The sequence below is a fragment of the Pseudoliparis swirei genome, chromosome 11 (genome assembly GCF_029220125.1).
Source record: "Pseudoliparis swirei isolate HS2019 ecotype Mariana Trench chromosome 11, NWPU_hadal_v1, whole genome shotgun sequence".
In the NCBI taxonomy this organism is placed as follows: domain Eukaryota; kingdom Metazoa; phylum Chordata; class Actinopteri; order Perciformes; family Liparidae; genus Pseudoliparis; species Pseudoliparis swirei.
In genome coordinates, this window is record NC_079398.1 from 14,443,815 (window position 1) to 14,470,024 (window position 26,210).

The 26,210-nt window shown below is 45.2% G+C and overlaps 2 protein-coding genes across 2 annotated transcripts in view; one reads left to right on the forward strand and one right to left on the reverse strand.

Moving 5' to 3' along the window:
• The first annotated feature begins 1,494 nt into the window (after positions 1 to 1,494).
• Positions 1,495 to 3,448, forward strand: grem1b (gremlin 1b). The gene is made up of 2 exons (XM_056426678.1): positions 1,495 to 1,787; positions 2,170 to 3,448. The coding sequence occupies exon 2, from the start codon at positions 2,171 to 2,173 to the stop codon at positions 2,717 to 2,719; it is 549 nt and encodes a 182-aa protein (XP_056282653.1). The 5' UTR covers positions 1,495 to 1,787; position 2,170; the 3' UTR covers positions 2,720 to 3,448.
• A 942-nt stretch (positions 3,449 to 4,390) lies between these two features.
• The window catches only part of LOC130201731 (formin-like), a 37,850-nt gene continuing 16,030 nt past the window's right edge, over positions 4,391 to 26,210 (reverse strand). Inside the window, exons 9-19 of the mRNA XM_056426832.1 lie at positions 23,072 to 23,133; positions 22,718 to 22,806; positions 21,611 to 21,740; positions 21,362 to 21,508; positions 21,168 to 21,227; positions 20,944 to 21,064; positions 15,096 to 15,188; positions 11,188 to 11,239; positions 7,430 to 7,579; positions 6,193 to 6,274; positions 4,391 to 6,085 (exon numbers count right to left, since the gene is read on the reverse strand). Coding sequence (XP_056282807.1) covers positions 6,041 to 6,085; positions 6,193 to 6,274; positions 7,430 to 7,579; positions 11,188 to 11,239; positions 15,096 to 15,188; positions 20,944 to 21,064; positions 21,168 to 21,227; positions 21,362 to 21,508; positions 21,611 to 21,740; positions 22,718 to 22,806; positions 23,072 to 23,133 — 1,031 coding nt within the window. The 3' untranslated portion in view covers positions 4,391 to 6,040. The remainder of the gene's footprint in view (positions 6,086 to 6,192; positions 6,275 to 7,429; positions 7,580 to 11,187; positions 11,240 to 15,095; positions 15,189 to 20,943; positions 21,065 to 21,167; positions 21,228 to 21,361; positions 21,509 to 21,610; positions 21,741 to 22,717; positions 22,807 to 23,071; positions 23,134 to 26,210) is intronic.

Here is a 26,210-nt window from a genome sequence, read left to right on the forward strand (position 1 = left end):
TCCTTTCTCTGCAGTGGAATTATTCTGGTTTGCATCACTAGTTGTTACATGTCGGCGGCACCAGGGGGCGCAGTACCGCCGCTGACGCGTTCACTGGCACTAAGGAACCCAGACCTCTACACTAAGATATAATACCTTATTTGAAAAAAAATGTGGTTGTGGTACATTTGAAAAGATACCATGTTCCTCTGGAGAATCTATACAATATATTAATGTTTTGCTTTGTGTAAAATCTGATCCTGAGGCATTTGTTTTCCTATAGAGAAACTAAAGAGGAGACGGTGAAAGGTCAAAGATCAGAAACTCAGAATCCTTCCTGAAGACATATTCTCCTCAGCCCGTTGGGAGGGGCGCACGTGCAGATGGATTCGGATACAAGTCGGCTTTAAAGGCCTCACTGGACCATCTTATTAATATCAGTGACGGTCGCCGTCAGGCGTTACTTCCGGTTGAGATGTGACCACGTGTTCAGCAGACGACGTGTTGGACTTTCTAAAACCACGTACAATCACACACCTATACAGAAGTTCCAGGAACGTATACAAGTTGAATGATTTTTATGATTAAATAATTTTAATATTCTAATCCTAAATCAACAGCCGTGTGGGGGCTGGGGTTTATTTCCCAGAGTACAATTAAGTTGGAAAATGTGACTTTAGTTAACTCATTGTTCTGTTTTAAACGGCTGTTCTCAGCATTTACGTCATTAGGAGTTTCCAGGATGTGCACGTCCCCCCTCAGGACACCTGATTGTCTTTTTTAGAAAGTTAGATTTAGTTCAAGCTAATGGACCATTAACCTTTTGGAAATACATACAGGGAAATGCACCCAAATACATAACCACTTTTTAACGTTTCACAACCTGGCAACCCAGCAGCTGCTCTTCAATGGAATGTAGCTGATTTACAAAACAATAGTTATTTAATTCATAACCAACACACGTATTGTTTTATTATTTTCACCATAGCTAATAAAAGGCATTATTTTCATTTTAATTATGCGTAAATAAACGTGTATTGGTGAAGTGCATTAACTAAAAGGCCGAGCAGTCGACCACAGGCTGCTATCCACTCAACTGCGCTCCTGACGTCTCCAATCTTCAGTTTCCAAACAGATGTTTCATTTAGTTTGTTGGGGGCTCAACTCTGGTCTCCAGCAGTCTGTAGTGAGTTTACGGCGACAGGCTGAGGCTGCTGAGGATTCACAGGTGTGTGGAAATGTGATAGTCAACCTTTCTAATTGACTTAGTCCTTAGATTGCATGCACGTTCAAAGTTTCCGAGAAGACAGTAAACTCCTCCTCTCGACTTTAAACTGGTGGTATATTGCTTAATATCATCATGTTCCTTTTGATAAAAAGACATCAACAGTTTTACTTTTTCCATGTGCGCATAAACTTCAGGCCTGTCCGCTCTCGGTTCGTCTCTCTCCCCCCCCCCTCCCCTCTCTCCTCCTCCTCCTCGCTTGCTTGCCTTCGGTTGTCTGTTTTCTCGAAGTGGGTTCAGGGAAGTGTTGAGGGGGCGGATAGTTTTGATTTTCTCTACATCGTGCTTAGCCAATAATGTTGAGGGAACTGTTGTGCACATCTCAGCTGGCAGACATTTAAAAGGGAGACAGTCCGGCGCTGGAGCAATTTGTATTAAACCCCCCTGGCCCCTGTCTGTGTCTATGGAGCGGCTGGTGTCCCACCCATCCACAGCCCCGCCAGCGCACAGTCCACAGCAGTAGGTGCCGTAGAGGGCTGACGGGAGCAGATCAGCGCACTTCCAGCAGTGGAGGCTCAAAGAGGTGAGGGAATTTGATTTTAACATCTTCACACATCGTCTTCCCCCACGTTTGAACTTGATCTGGCTTACCAGACGTATCAAATAACAAGGATGTTTGAGTGTTTTTTTATGGTTTTTGTACTAGATATAGTCTGATAATGTTATGAACCTGAACTTTCATTGTATTGCTCACTCTGATGTTTAGACTGATGATCAAATATACAGCTACTTTGGTCTTCAAATTAAATGTCGTCTTGCATGCTTTAAAAAAAACTAAAACCCCAGAAAGGCAAGTTGTATGCATGGGTGCGTTTTTACGCAGCGTCAAAGCTTTGACAGCTGTGCGTAACGCACCCAGAGTTGAAACGGGATTGAAGATGTATGACTTTCTTCCTCTCTCCAAGGATGGCCGGCTCAACGCGTATCTTTTGCAGTATGGTTTTCATCATGGGACTGCTCTCCTCTCCTGTGGATTCCAAACGAAACCGAGGTTCACAAGGCGCCATTCCTCATCCTGACAAAACCAACCCAAACGAATCGGAGCAGCAACCGCAGTCTCCGCGGGCGGGCTCCGGGTCCCGGCAGAGGCTGGGCTCATCCTCACCGGCCGACGAGGTGCTGGAGTCCAGCCAGGAAGCTTTACATGTGACGGAGCGCCAGTATTTGAAACGGGACTGGTGCAAGACCCAGCCCCTCAAGCAGACTATCCACGAGGAGGGCTGCGTCAGCCGCACCATCATCAACCGCTTCTGTTACGGACAGTGCAACTCCTTCTACATCCCGCGGCACATCCGCAGGGAGGAGGGTGCCTTCCAGTCCTGTTCGTTTTGCAAGCCGAAGCGTTTTACCACCATGACTTTTACTTTGAACTGCCCGGACCATCAGCCACCCACCAAGAAGAAGCGCATCCAGCGCGTCAAACAGTGCCGATGCATATCCATAGACCTGGACTAAAGAAATGTGTGTGTGTGTGTGTTTCTCATTCTTATTCATCGCGGACCAAATTGTCACACAGACAAGAACACGTGCCTGTCTCCATCTGAAGGAACCGTCCGGAAAGGCCTCTGACGTGTTGGCTACACCGGGTTCCTTCTTGCACTACGCGTGAACAAATACTGGCAAGTTATAAACCGACGATGAACTGCAAGCAACATTTTGCTCTTCACCAATTAGCCAAGTTTGAAAACAGGCATCACTGCACGGGAACGCTGACTTGGCATGGGCACGTTTTTACGCACGGCTTCCTCCCCCGGAGAGGACTGCATAACTCGGTTTATTTAATACTTCAAGACGCTTATTGTGACGGGAACACATTCCTGTCCCATTTAGTATTCGTGTGTGCTTCATGCTGTATGCTTGTTGGACTGGATGTCTCCACTGTGTGGACCCTCGGTGGATAAGCGGCGATATTTGTAAATGGAAAATATGATTTTTATTTCGATGTTTCAAGAATCTTTCACCGTTAATTGATTTCTGTGAATTTCTATTTTTGTTAAGACATTTTGAAGGTGGGCTGCCTGCTCAGTTCTTAAGACAGAGGCTTGTGTTCGCTAAAACGGACAATGTACAGCGATTTATATATAGGCCTAGTTGTAAAATGTACAGCCATCTTTGATGTAACTGGTTTGTTTATCCCTTAGACTAAATTATCCCTGAAAACATCAATAAATGGATGTAGAAATATTGTGCTTATCTGTGACTGTACACCTCATTACAATTACGACGGTGTGTTAAACAACATGTTTAATTATTCCCGCATCATCTGCTGCATGGAGTCAGCTTATTATTGAGGAAACGTCCGCGTTCAGACCTGCAGGAAGAAATGTCCTCGGGTTATGAGAAAAGATGCAGGAACAAATATTTTCTAATGTTCCCTTTAAATGATCTCAAACTTCACTACATTTTCTTACATGGCTCGCTAATCTAACGGAGGGCTGAGAGCACGTGGTGTTTAGTGAACATATTAAAGTCCACCAAGACAATGTTGCACAAATATGTTAATTGTTTATTCTTTTTAATTTGAGTAAGCATTGTTCTTCAGGCGTCCATATTGCAGATCCCCCTTCAACATTTATAATGTAAAATCCGGGACAATGAGCAGGATTATCTTGGTGTTTCAATACAATTCAATTCAGTCTTTTTAGCCCAAATATAAAAGATTACGAATTTGCCTCAGTAGCTTTACAATCTGTACACACCAGGACCTCACACCAGATCAAGTTGGGATGGAAGGCCAAATGTAAATCTACTGAGCTGAGAACAGTCGAACATTATCAGTTTATCAGGATGAATTTGTGGCTTTTGAACTATTATTTATTTTAAATTACTGCAAATATATATAACCAGTTCCTAAACTTCCAGTGACTGAACGACTGTTGTATCCGAGTGCTTCAACAACTGGTCTAAAACCCTGAGATGTCTTTCTCACTCCTAAACAAAGACAACTTTCTTATGTTAACACTGCTAATCACTATTATTATATTTTACAAGTATTGATTAAATGACTTAATTCTGACACAGTTTTGCTGATTTATGAGAAATCAAATCCACTTTGATGACTGGTTTCTTACATAAATATAACATTTACTTGGTGCACTGCCAGGCGTCTGAAAGCCTGCAGAGTGTTGACAGAAGAACATTTGGAGATATTTGTTCAGCATCCAGTAGTTTATTCTTGAAATTTAAAACAATTCCATAAAATGACAGAGCACCTATATGAGAGCTACTGAGGGTTATGAACCGTACATACGAGGCTATACAGCAGTTCCTCGGCCAGTATCTGCTCTTCTTTTGCTTTTCAAACCCTCGGAAGTAAAACAGTTGATAAAATTACTATAGATTCTAGGTTTTACAAAATAAATGGCACATGTGAAGACTTGGGAGGGTAAAAAAAAGTAATTCAAGGTGCAGTTTGATGTATATTCTGATAATGGAAGTCTGTCTGAGGTATAACAACTCACATGGCTTCAGGTGATATGCTTAAATGTTCTAAAAACCCAAAATACAACCCTCATCTCTCCAAAACCTAAAAGTCTTTCCACATCATGCACGTAATATCCATGTGAAAATATATACTTTATATGACCGACCTACCAGGTAGCTTCTCAGTCAATTACAACTCATACAAATACACCCTCAAAAGGGACCAAAGCGGAGGCTTTTTTGGCAGAAAATTAATCTTTACATAAATAGACATTTCTGGAGCGTGGTTACATCTTACATTAGCGAAAATAAAACACTTTAATAAACCTTCTTAGAAAAAAATAAAAATCAAGTAGGATTTAATCATGACGCAATACAATTCATAAATATTCTGAGGACCAAACTCTTGCATAGGAAAAGAGGTGCAAAAAGGAGCAAGACATCGGAAAACCAAAAAGCACGCAGTGAGCATAACAGGGGGGCGTGGCTTATAGCGGCAGCAACGTGCGGAGTGGACAACGTGAAGAGGGATTTATCATTTATTTTTGATTCTTCAGTGGGTGCACGGCACAATTGTGTTTTTGGATGATTTTAAGGTGTGTGTGTGTGTGTGTGTGGCTCGCTTCCAGGTCCTGCCCTTCTCTGGCCGTTGTCACCCAGGAGAGGTCAGTCTGGTGCAGTGCTACACAACACAGGGAAACCTCCACGCACACGCTTAGTATACACAACACGTCTCCATCTGCACGCGGCGCCCGGCCGCACATCATCCATCATACTTCTCCTCGCCGGTCCTGCACCATGACATATTTGCAAGACTTTTAATGAGCCGTGGCGAATGAAAAGATATTCGCTGCAGCGGAGAAGACGAGCAACTGTTCGCTGTGTGTTTTTACTACTTCCAGAGAGATTAGTTTAGTGAACAGGGATTTTCCTCCTCAGGCTGCCGTCTCTCATCACATAACGGCCACAACTTCTTCACACTTTGAAGAACACGTCGGAGCCTGATCCCTCTGCTGTCTAACATCTACAGTTCTGATAGAAGAGGGATTCTCAGCTCTCGAAGAGATCCAGAAGGAACCTCTTGGATGAGTCAGCTGTTGTGAATCCCGCTGACCCCTTGAGACCTTTTCACAAGCTGGGCACTCAGAGGTCGCGCCCCGCCGGATGAATGAGATCAACCTTTGACTTCAGAGACTGCAATCACTGCGGCCGCGTCGGCCATGCGGCCTCGCTGCAGGCCCGCTTCAATCTGGATGGGGGGGGGGGGGCAGTAAGAGGTTTTACTGTGAGTCCAGGTGGTAGGAGCAGGAGCGATGAGGCCCGCACACTTTCTGATCTGCGACGCTCCGTCACTCAGCTGGAAGGCAGGCCGGCTTCCTTCTGCCGCAGCCTCTCCTTCTGTTGGCAAGAACCGAGAAAGAAGCAGAAGTGGTGGTGTATCCATTTCAGTGCAGACACCAGCAAGAGGAATGCCATCTCTCTGCTGGCTGGAGATCAGTTCTTACCAGACTGTTGGCATTGATCTTCTTGGTTTCGACTCTCTTCTCCGCTGTGATCTTCTTGATGTTTTCTTGAGCCTCCTTCAACCTTTAAGGGGAGAGAAATAAATCCACGAGGACTTGATATGTGCAGAGCCTTTTAAACCAAAAGCCCACATAAAGGCGTTGGAACGAAATCAGGAAACTTGTGGAACTTGCGAAAACAATATAAAGTCAGAAGCCTCTCATCACTGTGTCGCCGTTTGACTCTCTCCCTCTCTTTCTCTCTCTGAGAGCGAGCTGATGAGATAATGAGGCATCCTTTAAAAAAACACTTGGCTTTTATGACTGTACAAACAGTTAATTGTCCATAAGCACAATCAGCTGTGGGCAGCGCGAGACACAATTACCAAGTAGAAAATTAAGAGAGAGCACACACGGCTCCACGGCAGGGCCGAGACATCGGCTGGAGGACCCCGAACGTCTTTCGCTTCGACAAACCTCCAAGTGGGAGGAGCCTGTGACACCGCCGCGTGACGCTCGAAATGACCGCGCGGTAACGAGCAGCAGTACCGCCGTCGTCTCCACACGTGTCCAGCATCATTACGGTGTTTATCAGGTCTCCCAAACGCTTGCTAGTAAAGCCAGGCGGCCGCCAGGAGGGTCTGCTAACCCCCCCCCCCCCCCCCGACACGACGCCTCAGGTCAGAGGAAACATCATAAATTCAGACCCCGGTCCCTCAGAAGGGCCGAGGCCTCACTCTGCCCGGTTGCCTCCTCTTTGATAGCCTCCCTCTCCGCGATAATTAAGCATCTGCACATCACGCTTGTACAATTAGTGACAATTTGACATTACGACTCGAGGTCGTTACGCACCCATCAGAAAGGTGACGGAGACAAGAAGTCTGACCTCGGGATGAAACCGCTCAGGCTTAGTTTGGAAGCCACGGTTGTGCTCTGCAGATATTTCACACCAGGATTTACAGAGGATATCAGTCAGGTATTTTAGGACCGTCCCTTTAAGGCACTCCAGTTATTGAACTTTGCTCTTCATTAAATAGGTAGACAACAAAATAAAAATAGGTGGGTCAAACTTTCCACCGGAGGCAGAGATATTCCGCTTTTGTAATGTGAATCCCCAAAGTTTCAGAAATCTGGGATAACTGTCATGATTTCTATCCAGATGTTTAAAACTCCCTGGAAACTGTTTTCACACTTCTCCTGATAAATTTACTGATCTCCAAAGAAATAGAATCCAACCCACCTCTCTTTGGAGATCTTCTTGTTCTGTCGTATCCAGGTGTTCTTGAAGTCGTTGCAGAACTCGTACCAAATCATAAAAATGAGATTCGTCGACACTTCTTTCTCCCCGGACTTTGGCTTGACCCCAAGGTAGTTCACCGTGTCCTGGAAACTATATTGGAAAACAGAACACAGGCACAAATAGTGTTCTCTTACTTTAATACTTATAAACGATCAGACGTAAATGATTAAATGTGTTCCAGTGAGGTCAAAGAGCACAAGGAAGCGAAGGTGTAGCCTACGAATGCATGCAAGAAACGGACTAAATAGGGTCCACTACAGACACGGCACACGGGGGGCAGATGATGGATGTAGAGACAGAGAGGCGAGGAACTGAGGTGGCAGGAGAGCGTCCGCCCTGCTGGGCCACGGGGGAGCTCCATGATCACATTGACCTCCACAGCCTGCAGCGGAAGATGCCAGAGGAGACGGAGACGGCCAAGAACAAGCTGCTGCTGGAACAATGCATGCACAAATAAAAACTATGTGGACAAGCAGATTCTGGACCTTTCTGGGACTGTAGCGCGGCTCCCCAGCCTCGCTCGCTTGAAACCAAATCTGAACTGGTTTCCAAGGCTCCCAGCGGCACACGCAGGGCATGAGAAGAAGCCTGCCGCTTCGGATTCCGTCCCGAACCCAAAGATGAAAGACATTTTCCTAGCCGTGCCTGTCAAAGGGTTGATAAAAGGGGGCTATGATTCAAAGGATGCTCCCTGTCCCATCGACACTCAGATAGGCTCTGACCTCCAGATGCGAGGTGGCTTTTTCGCGACGCTAATCGAAAACACGTTGCCGTGGAGTGTAATGATACAATATGCGACCCAGACGGCTGGCGAAAAGCTGGAGGAAAATAAAAAGCGCTTCACATTTCCCAGTTGTGCGTCATTTTGCTACGATGTTCGAAAGAAGAAGAAAAAAGAGGGAAAAAAAAGGGAGAGCGCAGTAGATCATCGTGTACACTAGAAAAGAAATGGGAGGCTCTGGGATGTTTCGATTGGCCAAACGGGCCTTCTGTCCCAGGTATCTTTGTGGAAACCCGGTCTGGCATGATGATCTCTTCTCCATCAGGTCCTCTGCTGACCCTGGGTCATCGTGTCAGAGCACGCACAAATCAAGCCACAGCGGTTTTCCTTCCACCCTCCCGAGGATACGCAACAAGCAGATACACAAACGCTTCACTCAAAACAGATGCAAACACACTCACACATGCCAGTACACCTACGAAACAAACACAAGCAAGCTGACCTTTGTTCATTTGCGAGTGCAGAACACTAGTACACACACACACACACACACACACACACACACACAGGCTACATGCTATGATGCCATTGCCGTGAGAGGGTTTACTGCAGCCCCCGTAGCAGCCAGCATTCCTCACTGACAGCTATATACAGGGAAAAAAAGGAAAATAAAGACCCCTTACAAAACCACGAGCAGCCGGAACAATCAGGGAAATATCTGGAGAGGAAACTCTGCATTCCTTTGTGTCCCCAGTAAAAACAAGAAGTACACTGGATGTTGTCGGCCGATGCAGCAGAGGCGCTACAACACCCGAGAATAACTTCGGAGCCACGAGTCGTCTGAACCAGGACTGCATGGTGACGCAGTCGGGCCGAAGGAAATTGAGCATGATGTGGGAGAAGCGGACTTAATGAGACGGAACCGAGGACAGAACCAGAAAACCTCAGTGAACCCAAACACGAAGCAGACAAATTACAACTGCATGTTGAGGGGGAAGGCCACGGAGTGACTTTCCTTACGTCGCGTTCGACTGACGTCTTAATTAGTTACAATTAAGCTGAAAGTAATTGCGTGTCGGAGTGCGTTCTCACTGGCGGGGCAGCAGTTTCATATTTTCATTTGTGGTTTGAACAGATTGCGACTCAAAAAAAACAAACGGCAGAAAGTAAGCCCTTGAAGTTGTGTGAGTGATTTGACATGAGGTCACTGCACTAACATCAGCTTTGTTGGATATGATCTTGCATGTTTGCTACGCATCAATATTGAAACAAGTCTAGAGTTCGGCTTGCAGCGTTGAGAGATCTTACCCAGCGGAGACAAAGAGAACACGCTTAGCTAGCCTTCAGCAGCTAACATGTGCTCGTTAGCTCGACAGCCGAGGCTGATGGGATGTCCGCTATTTTAAGGCTATTTGTTCTAACAAAATCAAATTCTTACACCATTCTTTTATTTTCACATGCTAATGGCTATTAAGGATATATTAATGGTATGGGAGCATTCAGATGACCTCTCAACGGGCTAACGGCTCACAGCTAACGGAGCTAGCAGTGTGAACCAGAAGCTCGGTGCTAAGCATCCACAACATCTATGAAGCCACGTCACGAGCTCGGCTTAAATGATTAGCGCTGGCTATTAAATAATAAAAGGTCAAGTTTAAATCTAGCACAGAACAAACGTAAATCAAACAAATACAAACAGGCAATGTGAAGTGTTTCCATGAATTGTTTCTCGACATTTTCCCATCCATGATTAATTGAAAATGAAAATAAAAGGTTCGTGGCCGCTCTATCTGACGGACACGTCGCAGCTGGAATCCGCCCTGTTTGTCGTCAGTGTCCTGATGCCGACTCCTCTGGTCCGGCCCGTCTCCCTGCTGGTTGACTTTGACTTGCAGGCGTCTCAACGCACCGTCTCCTCGCGAGGCCGAGGTGTTAGGTAGTACCGAGTTCCCTTTATTAACACCACCATGCTGCGTGTGTGTGTGTGTGTGAGGATCCCTCATCCAGCGCAGATGTGTGAGCCCACCCAGAGCCCACCCAGGGCCCAGCGAGCCCGCTGACGCCCGTATTCATCAACAGCGTGTCACTTTTACGAGGTGGCTCTGTGGGAACCTGAGAAGGAGCCCCCCCCCGCCCCCCCCCAGCTCTACCTAAAGTCAGCCAGCCTCCTCTTTAGATGAAATTAAAGGAAAACTTAATTAAAAGGCAAAGGTGCCGTCAGCCCTTTTGATCAATTCCCCGCCAAGTTCAACGCACACACACACACACACACGCACACGCCCCCCCCGTCCCCCCTCTCTCTCAGCAATTCTTTTGGCTAAAAAACAGCAACATGAAACAGAACAGTTGGAAGTATTATCTGAGTTATAGTAATTGTCCAAGGCAATCAACTTCCTAATTGTTTATAGTTTCCATTTTCCGGCGTCTTTCACTTTGTGCTTTCGTGATTTATTTTGGAAGAGGAAGAGTTGCGATCCAAAGCAAACAATTCTGCTCTCTATCCAAACAAGGCAAAAATAATCTATTTGCTTTGTTTGTCTGCCCCACCATCTTTTTCCAATATGAAATGTTCCAGATATGATTTTTGCTCGGACAGCGAGCTCAGCGGCTGCCAGTGGGTCTTGCGCCTATAAATCTCTCAGAAAACTCTCGGGAGTCTTCTGCATAAAACACAGCAGATAAGAATGATAGGAACTGAAGGGGAGGAAGCACAGGGCGTTCAGGCTTTAAATACAGCATGCTGTGTGTGTGTGAGGCACTGCTGTCTCTAGAAAGCATTTTTATTTGTCTACAAAAGGCCAAGAACTCAGTAATAACTCGTTAAAATGGTACTTAATCCTGCTAAATAAATTGCTTCCTATCCAACAATCCCCCTCGAGTGAAAGCCCACAGAAAATATCAATATTGTCCATCCAGACATCTTTTATTTGTAATTTGAAATGCATCTTGCCTTGAGTTGTTAAAGTTAGTCTCCTACCTTCTCTGTGCTTCACTGAGTCGATCCTCTTCAGCTGAATGCTCCTTTTGAGCTGGAAGAAAAAGAAGAAAATATTGGAATACAATATATCGTGAGGCAATTATGAGGCTATTGGTGACAAAATGTTTCCACAGAAACTGAGAAATGATCACAAAACACCGCCGGGTCCAGAGGAGGGCGCTGTGTTCATTAGCCGACCTTAAGGTTGCCAATCAAGAAGAAGAAGAAGAAGAAGAAGGGCCCTGGTTGAGTGGGTCAGTGACACAGCATGTGTTCCAGGTGACAGTTCAGCACACTGTAAAGTGTGACATGCTTCATGGTCCTCGGGGCGGGGAGCGGCGGCCCGGTCGTCGACGTACAAGCCGAACCGACGCCGGGCGCAGGGCTGAGCGGGGAGGCTCCTGTGGACTCCTGCCATGTAAAAGTGTCTAAATGCAAGGCAGATGTGTACGGCGGGCCAGGCCGAGGTGCAAGAATTTATCTAGGGCCAGAGAGTGCCTGTGATCTCAGATTTATTGCATTTTCCAGATTCATCCTTTTTACAATGATGGGGGACCTTTCCTACTTGAAGATTTAAGAGGGGGAAGTCTCCAAAAAATTGTTCAAAGGCAGGTTTGGGGGTCTTTTGGGAGAAGGGTTAGCTTAAGCCTCCGACCAACCACCCCTTTTACTTTTACTCTTTTTTTTCTAAACGCGTATGTGGGCAACGGGGCTGAGGTAAACCTAATGAATGAAGGTTGTGGTTATGTCTGGGATAGAAAGAGGGGTGGGGGTGGGGGGCCCGTGACCAATGGCGTTAGTCTCAGTGGGGGTCAGGCTGGCGCCTGAGGTACCCCTCTAGTGCGACTGTGTAGAGGTGGCACCGGAGCCGAGAGGCTGAGAGAGAGAGAGAGAGAGAGAGAGAGAGGGGATGTGTGAAGTTTCTCTTCCTCCGCTCCCCGTGCAAACATGAAACCAGTAGTCGCTAACTAGAAAGTTATGAGATGTGCATGCTGAGAGGGACAATAAATTAGGGCTTTAAAACTCTGACACACTTTTCCAAACCGCTGCTATACCTAGCCGCCAGATAAAGAGAAGGAAAGCAGTCCGAGAGGGACGCCGAGGACGTAGAGGATTTCCACAAAGCATCCCTCTCCACGGAACCGACGACGTAATTGTGAACAAGTGGTATTTGTGTTCTTGGGGTCTGACTCACTGGCAACAAAGACAACGCAAGGCAGCGATGCTGCACATGTATTTCCACAACAGAGCCAGCGAAATGAGACTCAAGCAAGCCGACATTAAAAGCAGGTATTTGTTTTCAATTAGTCATGGCTGGTATTCAACACGAAAAGTCTGCCCGTAAGAGCATCCCCAGAGCTTTCAAAGAGCTCCTATTAAAAAGGAGAACGAGAAAGGTGGTTGATGAGACGTTTAACCCACGACGAGCCGTCTTCTTTACTTTCACTTTAGAGAATAATCCTAAACATAAAAACAGAACTACGTTGTAGGGCTGAGAATAGACTCGGTGACGGAGCGAGCACAGGGTCGGCCCGACAAGAGGACGGATCACTGGATTTCGGAGGCATCCCCTGTTGGATCTGGGAGCGATCACACAGGCACGTTTAAGAGGCAGAGCGTTCGGGTTCATCTGCAGGCCCTGCTGAGCGCCTCTCCACAGGCCGGGTTAGGGGTCAGTGCTACTCGGAAACACAAGTCTTTATCTGTTGATTCACTGGTGTACTTTGATCCTCTTGTTTCAGGAAGAAGTTATCCCCAACGGTTAATGTCAATATCTAAAATCATGTGTCAAGCACATGCATCCTTGGTCAGCCTCCTGAGCGTTAACCAGGGCGAAGGATTCACTCGTCCACCGATGAGTCAGAGTTTAAGAGCCCCGGCCGCTCTTTGATGTGCGGAGCTGTTGCTTTGTTTGGCCTTTTGAAGCCATGGAATCATCACGAACAATGATTACGCACCGCTCCTCTCAAAGCATGGGCAACGGCTGGAGCGATTCTGTTTATGAAACAAAGGTTTACAAGTATCCGACTGGAAAGTTTATGTTCAAGATGTGCCTTTGCAAATCAATGCCGCTCCGGAGCCGGTGGCAACCGCAGCGGTTCTGAAAGCGCACAAATATGCTGCGATACCGGCCAACGCTCGAGGGAGGCCGCGGCGTCCAGAGGTCGGGAAGGTGGATAAGATAACTGGAACAGTGTCATGGCACATTTCTAGAACGGGAATAGTGCGTAATCCCAGCGTGGGCTCGGGACGCAACAAACATCTTTTCAGGAGTTGTGCTGCAAACGCAGACGGCACACCAATTTTCACTCTGCGCCGCAGACATCTGGCTACAATCTCCCCCGCGAGATACCTCATTTGACTCTTTTATGACAGAGCGAGTCTGTTGTTTCACCGCTCGGCCCCGCTGCAAGTAATGCAGGCAATTAGTCCTTTAATGCAGTCTCCGTGTGAGACAGAGACACTTTCCTCTGTCACTGAGACTCGGGTTCTGGCTCCATGCCGATTAACACACAGAGCATCGAAACTAAGTCCTTGTACTTAAAGGGTTGTTCTACTCAAATTACAGAAAGCCCATCCGTCACTTCCCTCCGATATGTGGACATGCAGATGGTTTTGGGCCTTTAAGTTTCGAGGTATCTGCCACACTTTTGTTCTTTCTTCATGCCAATACAATAGAGATGAATAGAATTTAGTTTCATTATTGCGTTCACAATGTTTAAGGCATCCTATCTGCCTAATGTTTCAAGTTATCATTAAACATACAGATCTACAGTTTAATTCCAGCCATAACAGCTTGCAGTTTATTTTTTAAAGACTATTCGCTCCTTGGGTAGAAACAAGTTCCAATAAAATAGATTCACTGTGAGCTCTGAGGATCTTACAGAGGAGCAGGGACACAGTTTCCTGCTGTAAATGTGTGCAAACCAACTCCAAGACTTTCAGGAAAAAAACAGCGTGCCCCACTTTGCCTCTGGCCTCTCGCGTCGACTGTGATCTCCACTTATCTGCTGATTTCTGAGAGCATCTGTCCACAGGCTGCTGCGACGTACACTCGTACGATAACGGCGAATTCATCAAGGTACAAATCAATAATGTTGGCACAAGACATGGAGCCATCTGTGGGAAACTCCAAGGCCTCGGAAGCAGTGGAAGGTTTGTGTACAATGACGTGTTGGTGACACGCGTAGAGTAGAGACGTAGATGTGTGTGTGTGTGGGTAAAGCTTTTTTTTCTTTTTTCATTTCCATAAAAATCCATTATCCCAATGTGCAGTTCGTAGATTCGATAGGAGGCACAGAGTCAGAGTATTTTAATCGCCTGCACAGGCTGGGAAGACCAGCGTCTAGGTCAGAAAGGGGACAGACGGCGAGATGATGATGTGTCGGGGAGGCTCAGCTCCTGTCCCGGTGGTCCGCAGACCTGATCCGCTGAGGCCGGCCAGTCTTTACAAGGCCGCAGCCAGAGGTGTCCTGCCAGCTTTATGGCAGCCGAGAGTACATGAGAACCACGTGAGCGGCAATGTGATCCCTTCTGGAGATGTCCTCGAGCTTCCTTACGGCGCACAGAGATGCCCTCTCCCAACACACACACACACACACACACTCTCTCCGTCTCTACCACCCAGCTGACTGTCTGATATGGCAAAAAACATAATTATACCTTCCCCTTTTTAAAAGGTCCCACGCTGCGTGTCTGGATGAACACAGGTCTTTTCTGGCCCTGTAAGCTCCGTTTCATGTGAGTCTTCTGTCCGTATGAATGTTTCATACATCTTTGAAGACACCGATAATTCATTTTCAGGGTCGGGAGCAAAATTGCTATATATTTATAACTTGCAGACCATATGTGGAACAATGTTCCCACCATGTTTATAGTTTTGACCCAGATGAAAGGTCTTGACTCACCAGTGGAGATAAATCCTTCCATCTTCTCCTTGAAGGGCTGGAGGTATTCCTGTGACGGGTTAGCACACACCTTCTGCACGTCCTTCTCACAGACTGGGAGAGAGGACAGAGAGAGACAAAGGATGAGCGATACAATGACTTCAAGTAAAGGGAGTGAAGGAAAGGAGACGACAAACTGGAAGAGGGGAGACATTCAGGGATGTAAACCAATTCAATAATAAGAAAACTAATGAATTAAAACTAGGAAATTAGGTTCATTAAAACGTGATGAGAAAGACGAGACTTAAAAAACAAGCTTTAAGCCGTCTTAAGGCTGTTCATGAAATACATTTTAAAAAAGTATAAATTCTAACTTTATCCCCCAAAAATTATGCTTTGTGTTACATATTATTTGTGTTATAATATTATTATTAGCTTCACTTTCTGCAATGGTCCCCTTTCTTATTTTGGAAAGTGTATACAGTTACTACGTGATTCACATTCGGTACATGAATAGACAACAGTAATAGGGATGGGGGGGGGGGGGGACACAAAACTGGGCTTAACACAAGAAAACGTCACTTTAGAGTAAACAGCGAGAGCATTTAATTAAATTCCATTGGAGGAGAGCGTCCCATGGTTCATAAATCAGGAATATTTTTCCTTTGTTTACATGTTGTTGCCGTTTCTGATAAATTAATATTGTATTCTGAACAGACAGATTTCCCCTTTATATTCAGACATGTCTGTCCATGTGAGGGCAACAGATGTGTTTGTTGACGGGCTTTGTGCCAAATGACACAACTCAAACGAGCTCAGAGGACACCGCCGTGACACACACACACACACACACGGTGAAGGAACTTTGGCCCATCCAACCTGAAAGTCATTAATAGCTGCAATAAATGACGTAACTTGCTTACGACTGCATGCCGTAATAGTTCCGCAGCACAACAAGAGGTCTGACCGCGGTCTCGCTCCCCTGCTGTTAGATCCGAGTGAGGCTCTCATGTGTTTTTGTATGTGGAGATCCTGCACCTGCAGCTTGGGGAACTCAAGTCGACTACAATCTTCCATGTATTGCCGTTCTCAATAAATCGGACAGGAAAGGCAACGTCTGCACATTAACATTGAGGGGCAACTATATGCACGGCCTCACAGTTTGGACTCCAGGGCATTTCATGCAAAGTAAGAGCCGGCAGTGATCTAAATAAAAAACAGAAACCAGCAACCAAACAAACATGACCAGGGTATCCTGTTTGGGCAAACCAGAAATCCCCCCAACTCAAGGGGACCCATTAAAACAGTGTTCAAAACAGCAAGTCTACAATTTAGAGGCGGCTCTCGTCCAAATGTGGTCCAGACAGCAAAGGCTGAGAGAAGCCCACAAAAACACAGCAGCTGTAAAGAATAAAAACTAAAACTCCAGTTTGAGACATTGTCTAGCAGAGATGATGCATATTTTAGAAAGAAGATTCTCCAGCGAGTGAACGCTTGGCTCCATGCATCAGGCCAGACGGATGATCTCAGAACATATAAATGGCTTTTGCCTCAATAATTCTTTCGCGGTTACAAATAAAGGCAACGTGTGTGTTTATGGAGCAATGAATTATAATGTTGCCGCAAAACTGTCCCACAAAATCTGATGGGACAACAACAAGAATCCAATTTAGAAGTGGTGGGGATGTGTTATTATGCTTCACACTTTATAGTATTTTTAAGTATATCTTATCACACACACACACACACACACACGATGCTCCAAGTATTTTGAAAAGTTTTTCTTTCTTAAAAAAGGATTTTCTAAATGTTTGTATTAAACATTTGTTTTCAACAGGTTGACATTTTTTTCCTGTTTGATCGGGCTTCATAAATATGCAGAAAATAAATAGATGTAAAAAGGATCAAATTAAAGGCAGAAAAGTAAAAAAAAGAATAACAGCTATCTTGAATTAACACATTCATTATTATACACAGTGCATAAGTACATTTGAAGACTTGTCAATTTAGATATATCTCTATAGTAATAGGAAAAGTCACAACATAGGTTGGCATGCTGGCTTGGCATTAGTGCTTCTCATAATCTGCAAAAAAAAAATGTTTTGTTTGAATTCTCAGGATATAAATAAATAAACCGCGAATCAAACCTGAATTATGTGTATATAGAATTTATATTTTCATGTGAAAATCGAATAACCATTCAGATTTAAATACCAAAATGACCAATCGACCTGCTGGTAAAAATAAAATAACATCTAAATATGTGATAAATACTTTACACAATGTGTAAATCATAGTGTCTTAGTAATGTAACATCCAATACAAAATTGATGACAAAAATCTGTATCTGGTAATAGCAAGAGCCCTCTCCAGCAAACAGGAAGTCCCTGGACACCAAGACGATGCCTGACTGCGTGATGAGAGGAAAGTCGCCACAAGAGGAACCTGCTGTCTCGGGAACGCTACGCCCGCTCTGTCTCTGTAGCTCTGGATCGTTATTTAACCCTTGTGTTGCCTTCGGGTCAATTTGACCCGATTCAATGTTTCACCCTCCTGTTACCTTTATATTTACTAACATATTTTACCCTTGAGGTCAATATGACCCCAGCTATTAAAATCTTCAGAAAATTATTAGAATTAATATTGTTTTCCAAGTTTAAGTGTGAGGTACTTTATGTTTGTTTGTTGACTCCCGAAAGAACACCGACATTAAACATTGAATCGGGTCAAAATGACCCGAAGGCAACACAAGGGTTAAAGTAAACACTACGGCAGAGAAACACTTGGTAAGACACAGGTGAGTCTTTTTTGGCACCTTTTTGTTAAAAAAAGAGCAGTTGCCATCTGAGCGACAGTTCCAGTATGTAAAGTAGTATGTAAAATCTGATGAAAAACCTTAAGTTCTGTTGTCTAAATGTTTTTATTAGCGGTTAAACCAGAACCGTGCATCCCCAATTATCTCCAACCCCCCCCCCCCCCCCCTCACTGTATCAGGCTATTCCCCCTCAGTGAGGCCAGCCAGGAGACTGCCTCTAAGAAAGGCAAGACTCCCTCTCCACTCATAAATAAACCCATATCCATCACACTAAACCCTTCTCCTAAATCTTAGCTGGAGAATACTGTTCTGACAAGTAGAAACATGAAGCAGGGCTTAGAATATGAGCTGGAGCGTCAACTATTGTTAAAATATGGATGCTGGGAGCATTCAAATCACGAGGGAACGCTATGATTAATCAGTGCAATATCTATCTATACTCGTCATAGCTAGAGTCTTGTTTGGTAAAAGGGCCTCTTCATCGTAGACGGAGGTTATTCTTATTTAATGTGCAGGCTGTTTTCACCCAATCACTGACAAATGAACAAACATTTAGCATTACTTTGGTGTTATTCGCTCAGATGAACAGTGACTGAGAGGAGCCGGAGTCGTAAAACAGACCTCAGGCTAAAGGCGCTGCCTGAACGTGACATTAAAGGCCATTTAAAATCAGGACACTGTCTGATTTCCCCCAGTGATAAATGCCTAACCCGGGCCAGGCCTTCTGTGAAACACTAAACTCCCCTGAGCAGCAAATGAGCTCTGACTGTTTCTTTTTATTTGATCCTATTTCATTCGGTAGCGTCCCTTCCTCTGTCCAGTCCAATTACGCAGCCGTTAAAGGGATCTTTATGGAAAGATAAACGTAATCTTTAGTTCGGGTGCTGGGCTCCGAAGCTAATTGCGCTACTCTACAATAGAATAGAAGATATGGGTCTGTATAGGAGCCGAGAGTCCTACAGTAAGTTGGGGTCCCTGTGGCCTCCCATTCAGCCCCCCCCCCCCTGAGAGGAGCACAGAGAGAGGTCATCACCCTCTCCCCAAACAGGAAGCCCCATCAAAAGAGGATCATGTTTCTGCACAAGCCAGTGAAGGAGAGGGCAGACACGCAGACCAGGTCCCACTCCGGAGCATCACTGGTGGCTGAACGCTGCACACACACATGCAGCAGATGCGTCATTGCGTCTACACACACACACACACACACGACTGTGCCAATTTAAAAAGACAGTATGCTCAGATTCTTATGAGACGAGCTCACATTGCCGCTGCCTGAGGAGGCTAAGCTCGTAGAGACTGTTAGCACAGAGTCTCCCGACCTTTGACCCAAGCCTGGAGGGCGAGACACCATCGACCACTGCAGTCGCCACCTCAGGATCAGGTGAGGGGCAGGCGGCGTCGCTGGTCCCAGTCAAACAGAGCCAGTTAACCAAAGTGTGATTCTGTATCGGCCTCTCAGTGTCAGACACAACTCCCAGTGTGGATGGAAGTGATCTGTGTTAGCATTATAATCAAGACCACTTGCTTTCTTTAGGGTCGTTTATAATAGCCAGGCATAAATATTTATTCCTGAAGGCTGGAGAGGATAAAAATGGTGAAAGTCAGAGGTGGAGCTCAGCAAACATCCAGAATCCAACGCTCGCCCTGTGATGCCAATACCCCGAGGACTACTGTGCCAGACTGTGCTGCAGCAGAGATCAAATACCAGGGCCCTTGTGTTGCATTTATTGTCTTCAGGTCTTCCATTTTTCCTAATAAATGAGTGACGGCTTGAGGTGGGTCTGGGTTCTTTAGTAGACTCTTTGTATTTTTCCCCCAGGTCAGAGAGGAGCGGGCTTTAACAGCGATCTAAAAAACGTAGGGGAGAGCTGCGGAGCATATCTAATTGCTTTCATATGCCGTATTATTGGTTGATTTAAATAACCACAGACACCAGGGGCACTGGGGGGCATCGCCTTTAACCCCCGCGTGGCCCTGGCCAAGACTGACTGGCTGGGTTACTGAGTGGCTCGGCGCCCACGACACTTTTTGCACAGAACATCAGAATCGGGTTCGCTCATTCATCCGTCATTTGTGACTCTTGTAGTCAATGAGCTGGTTTTTGCCTTTAAGATTTTACTTCTGCTTTTAAATAAAAAAGGGACAGCGAAAAATAAATGTAGATGGTTCTTTGGCTAGGTGCTCTGTCACTGATCGTGAAACGGGAGAGGGTGTGGTGTTATGATGTCACGGCTGTTAAGAGATATACCGTCTGGTAAGGGGGAAAGCCGCCTCGGGCCATGCGAGGCCCTGAACACACCATGAAACCTCACCGGGCAGGAAGAGTACCGTATTTTCCGCACTAAAAGGCGCACTTAAAAGCCTTTAATTTTCTCAAAAAACAACAGTTCGCCTTATAATCCGGAGCGCCTTGTATATGGATTAATTCTGTTTGTGCTTACTGACCTCGAAGCGATTTTGTGTGGGTCACGGCGCGCTGTCAACATGTTTTAGTACGACTTCGGTAAACTCCAAAGCCGCACCGCTTGCAGCATCACGGCTACCGCAGTTAGGAGCGTCGCGGAGTAATACTGCAAAAACCAGATCACTGAAAAGAAGATCCGGTCAGAGCACGTCACCAACATGGACACGGTTCCCCTCACCTCTGATACCCCCGTGAACCGCACCGTGCAGGAAACAGGGACCAGAACGATGTCACCCTTCACTGTAGTTCTCGCTTGCGGTTGTGAGTGTATTGTGTTGTATTTTACGTGTTATAACTGAACAATGTTGAGAGTTATTGTGAACACGTTTCATAAAATTTGACTGGCTGACTGTTTTGTTTCGCTTAATGCGCCTTATAGTCCGGTGCGCTATATACATGAAAAAAGATGGAAAATAGACCATTCATTGACAGTGCGCCTTATAATCCAGTGCGCCCTATAGTGCGGAAAATACGGTACGTGAAAGATGGCACGGTACACGATCACACCGACTGATTTACAGTGAAACAAATGTGACCAAAGCACTGAAATGCAATGTGGGATGAATGTTCGACAACAGCACGTGTCCTACCAGTCAGATCCTTCTTCAGCTTCCGGATGTCTTTAGCGAGGTCTTCAAAATTAACCTGACCAGCCTGGAAGAAATCCTGAGGCTCCGGCATAGGGAACACACTCTTCTCTGTGCCGGCATGCTGCAACAGGGGATCACACAGAAAGAGTACATGAGAAGATGTTACAGATGTTTTAAGAGAGTCAGCGTGTAACATTGTCTGAATTTGGTTGACGGTGCCTTACCTCGTCAAAATTGCGCAAGTAGTATAAAACCACATAATCCATGAGGTTCATACGATTGTCCTGAAGATTAAATGAAAATCATACTTTACACATTTATATATCTTTACAATTGGATTATTTTTTGGCCTATTTAGCCAAGATTCATCAGAGAATTACGGCGGATCTTCAGTAAAAGATTGTAAGAAATGTTTCACCCTGCTCTTGACGTCCTTTAGTTTGGGGAGGATCTCCAGTCCGAAGCCATCAGCCTGACCTCTCGTCCTGTTCCCACCGTTCATATAGTTCCCAAAGGCCAGAACAAGACCCATTACATCCCGCAAGCTACTAGACTCGAACAACTCCTGAGACACACACACACACACACACACAGCCTTAGTTAGTAAACCTTCACACAGCTTAATGACATTTTTGTGAAGCACTGTTTGTTGACGCAGTGTTCTTACTTTGCTGACATTCGAGACGATCTCCACCTTCCGACGGATGGAGGAGATGGTATCGAGGAACACTGACTGGAAGATGATGCAGTGGGCTCGGCCCGCGAAGTCGGGGATCTGGGAGAGCTCATAGAGAAACCTGAAAAACAAAAAGGGCAGGAGGAGGTGGTGGAAGAGAATGGGGTGTGATGTGTTATGACAGAATTAAACAAAATGTCTAACAGGAAGAACTATTTTGGGTCCTTGGCAGGCTGCGCTTCCCCATGCAGGCAGGCCGTCGGAGTCAATGTTGCTGTTCACAGGCAGCTGATAGCCATGAGCGGCGCTGCTCGGCCGGGTTTGAGAGGTCCGCGGGGTCGGGCGGAGGGAGAGCAGCGAGCGGCGCACAGAGCCTGATCAAAAGGGAGCTCCGGCCTGATGCGAGGCGACTTGTGTAAACAGCGCCGTGTCAGAGGGGAGGGGAGCGGTAACATCCTGAGTGATTAGGCCCCGCTGATGGAGGGAGACACTGAGTAGGGATGACTCGGGCAGCCGTAGTGACGGCTCTGGTCAAACATGGAAATAGGAAGGCCAGGCTGAGCGGCACCGCTGGGTCCAGGCCTCGTTAACTGGTCCGGAATACTTAACCCTGACAGAAACTACTGAAGCAATGCTCATTAATGCATACGCTTTCACACACACACTAAGGGTTAGAGAGGCATGTTAGAAAAGAAAAAAGACTTAGCAAGGTGATAGACCCGTTATGCCCCAATGTGTAAATGTTGGCCAAAAAGACTGACAAGTATAAGAAAAACTGACGAAGAAATTATTAAAACTGGAATTTAAATCCAATCCGCAGCCCACAATCTTAAAAGAAATGTCATTATATTAATGCTGGAATCATTTAAAGTTAATTTCCATTTATTGATAATGGATGTGTCCTAAGAAACCCCATGCAAATGAATTTAATCGAGCTAAATTACTTGAAATATAAGGCGAATAAATATTGATAGCCTGTAAACTCAATTCCTGAAGTCGCTTTCATTTCTCTGATGAATACCGGCACGTTTATAATTACTTATGAATGAATAATTGTCTTTGGAAACTATTACAACATTTGTGTAGAAGCGATCTTACTGCTCCGGCTTGTCCAGCAGTTTGACTTCGTCCCCTTTAGAAGTCTCATAATGTTTGGTTATCTTGGCCATTTCGTCACTGGTGGCCCTCTGAGAAGAATCACAACAAAGTTCAAAATCAATGTGAATATCACCACAGATAAATACTTCCACTGAATGACATCCAGTAGAAAATAGGTATTGCAATTGTTGCACAATAATACAACATACTGTATTTGTCTGATAAGCTGCATACCATAGTGAAACCAATATGTAGCAACAAAATTCAAAAGGTTTTCTCCATTTCTTTAAATCTGTCTTTGACTTTACAGCCTTTTGTTTTATTACATTCGACAGAGTGCTCCTTCATACTTACATTTTCATATAACGCCTCAATGGTCTCCAAGTCCACCACAGAGTTGTCCACAGTGAGAACAGCTGGAACAGTAATGATATTTATAATAAGCAGTCAGTCTAATAAATGGATAAGATCTTGGCCGTAGCGTGCTGCCTTTTAACTGCTGCCAGTTGTCCAAGAACAAACTTGTTTTTCTGACTAGGGATGTAAACTCACGATAGGCCGGTAATTTTGTTACATTTCAGTTAACCCTCCTATTACCTTTGGGGTCAATTTGACCCCATTCAATGTTTAACGTCTCTAAAAAAATGATTGACATCATTTTTTAAAATTCATATTTCATGACTTTTCCTAATTTATTGGGGACAACTGGGAAAACATAAAATTCACATGATGATACATTTTCAATGTCCTGTACAATTTGACCCCAGGCTGTTTTTCACTGTGTAAAACATGTAAGAAATATCAACTTTTTTATTTATTTAAAGGGCTATTTAGGTAGTCAACAGACAAACAAACATACCTCACACTTAAACATGGGAAACAATATAAATTCTAATAATTTTCTCTGGGTTATAATTGCTGGGGTCAAATTAGGGGTAAAAGATGTTAGTAAATTTGAAGGTAACAGGAGGGTGAATAAAACATCATATTTGTGGCTATGACTATTTGTAAGACATACTATAGATGTTATGAGAATGAAAAGAGAGCGATATCTGACTTCAACCGGCGTGGCAGTTCTGTCTTTTTAACACATAATTCAATTACCATGGGGGTGATTTATACATCTAATTTAGAACATTCACTGGCAGTGAAGGAGAGAAAGAGAGATAGAGAGAGATAAAAGAGAACATTTTAAAAAGGTAGATGCGATGGGACTGAGAAACGATGTGACGAAGAGGTTTCTTGACCTGCTTCGCTTACAGTCTGAGAGGTGTCACAGGTTTATGGCTCAGTGAGGGAGGAGGGAGAGGACACAAGAGGAGGGATGGCTCCAGTGCTGCTGGATCAGCTGGCAGTTGTCTGGTCTGTGTCAGCTGAGGAGGGCTGCACGCCACCCACTGCTCTCAGATCAGTCACTCAATGTGACAATGCTTCACGGTCCCCACGACCAAGAACTGACACAGCGACACAGTAAATGTATCCAGTGCTATAAAGGTTCGGTACCAAGCCTCCAAACTTTCTCATTAGAGATCCGATTGTCATCCAAATGTGTCCAAAGACTGGCAAGAAAAACTTCAAGGGAAACCAAAGTGGACCAACAGCCACCGACAACTGTTCCAGGTGACATGACAGCGAGGCTGTTAATAAAACAACGTGGGTGTAACAGTAGCTGGAGTCACAAACTGACTTCAGTAATGTCGAAGCTCAAGTTTGCTCACTGAGCTAGCATCACATTAGCTTCTCAATGGAAACATTAGAACATAAACTCACTTTAGCTGAATAACGACTTATTATTGAATCAACACCAATAAGCTTTGCACCTCTTTCACTTTATACTCCCTTATATAAACTGTAGGCTATATCATATATGCTATGCATTTTTTTCCAATTTCTTTATTATTTAGTTTTCTTAAATTGAATATGTCCTGCTGTGCTATTTTATTTTATTGTAAATATTGTAACGTTGTTTGCTGCTGCTTCAAACAAATGACCCACTGGGGATGAATAAAGTATCTATCTATCTATTCAATGAAAGTAAATGGTCAATGCTTTGTAACAGTGGCACAATCAGTCAGTTACACAGTAAAAGAAAGCTAAAGTTAGTTAATATTAGCAAACATTGGCTTCCAAAATATGACCTGAAAAACTGGTTAACCTTCCGGCTCGGGGTTAGGGTTAACTAGGTTAACTTTCTGCTTTCCTGTGACCACAAGCGACAGTGTGTTGAACTGAGACCATGTAATATACTGCTAAATATTGAATTTGTCAAAGGAAATGCTAATGTTATTTCATGTTTTAAATATAGCGTTGTTTGAATAATTATCTCGTAAAATCATGATTTTGTTAAATCTGTGGGCCACTGACAATTCCTCTATGATACTGCAAGGCATTAACTCAAATTTTGGCATCAGTGCTACTTTATTAACTGCACAGCCCTCGTCTTCACACACTGCTTCCACCTAACAAGGTAAACGTCGGTGCATTCTGGTTCCCAGCTGTTGCAAAGAAGTTGTCAATGTGGTCCCAATGTCTGGATCAGAGAGAGCGCTGGAGGTCCATTTCCTACATCTTATTAGAGTGGATTATTCAGTTCCTCAGCCATGCAGCCGTCAATCACACACCAAAGGGGGGTCTGCTCCAGTGTGCACAGGAGCACTCTGATCCGAGGGGAGCCGGATATCTCTCCACACCGACAGATCAAAGCCTGCCTGCCAACCTCCTCACACCCTCTCCTTCCACTTTTCACTCATCGGCTTTGGTGTGGAAGGGCATGAACATGTGTATGTGTGTGTGTGTGTGTGGTGAGGTGGCGGTGTGTGTGGGGGGGGAGGCTCCCCTTGCTCTTGAACCATGGTGGCCCTTGAGGTCCCCCAGCCAGGCGGGTGCAGTTGAACCCCTCTCTCCCTCCACCAGAAAGCTACTTTCTCTCCTCCCCTCCCACTCCCCCTCCCTAGTAGCTCTAATTACATTACATGTCCCATGTCCTTTTAATTTGGCAACAAAGGGGAGGCAAGCAGGCGAGGCCGGGGACTCGAGCCCTTAGAAGTGCTTATTAAGGTTCTGTCCTTCATTGTCAGATTCAAATTGTCCATGTCACACACACAGCCCCCATTAAGGCACGAGGAAGCAGCCTCACGCTGGGTGTTTCACCAAACCACCTCGACGAGCCGACACTGGAACATAGAGGAAAAGGGGGGGGGGGGGAATCTAACAACTAAATGGGCGTCCTGGTGCTGTGTGCTGTTTGGCTTGTGTTTGAGGTGGTTTTATGTGGTAGCGCAGTGTCTGCTAACTGTGGAAGGTGGTTTTGTACATGCTTAGATCATTAGCGGGGTGTCAGTCCCATTAGGCTTGTGGAAACCGTCACTGGCTACAATAAACAGATCTGCTGGCCGCATGCTCAGACTAGCAGGCGGCAGGCTCTCTCTCCGCCACAGTCCCGGGACAGGACCAATTCCTGGCCTATCTACGCTGTCCCCAACACACACAGAAA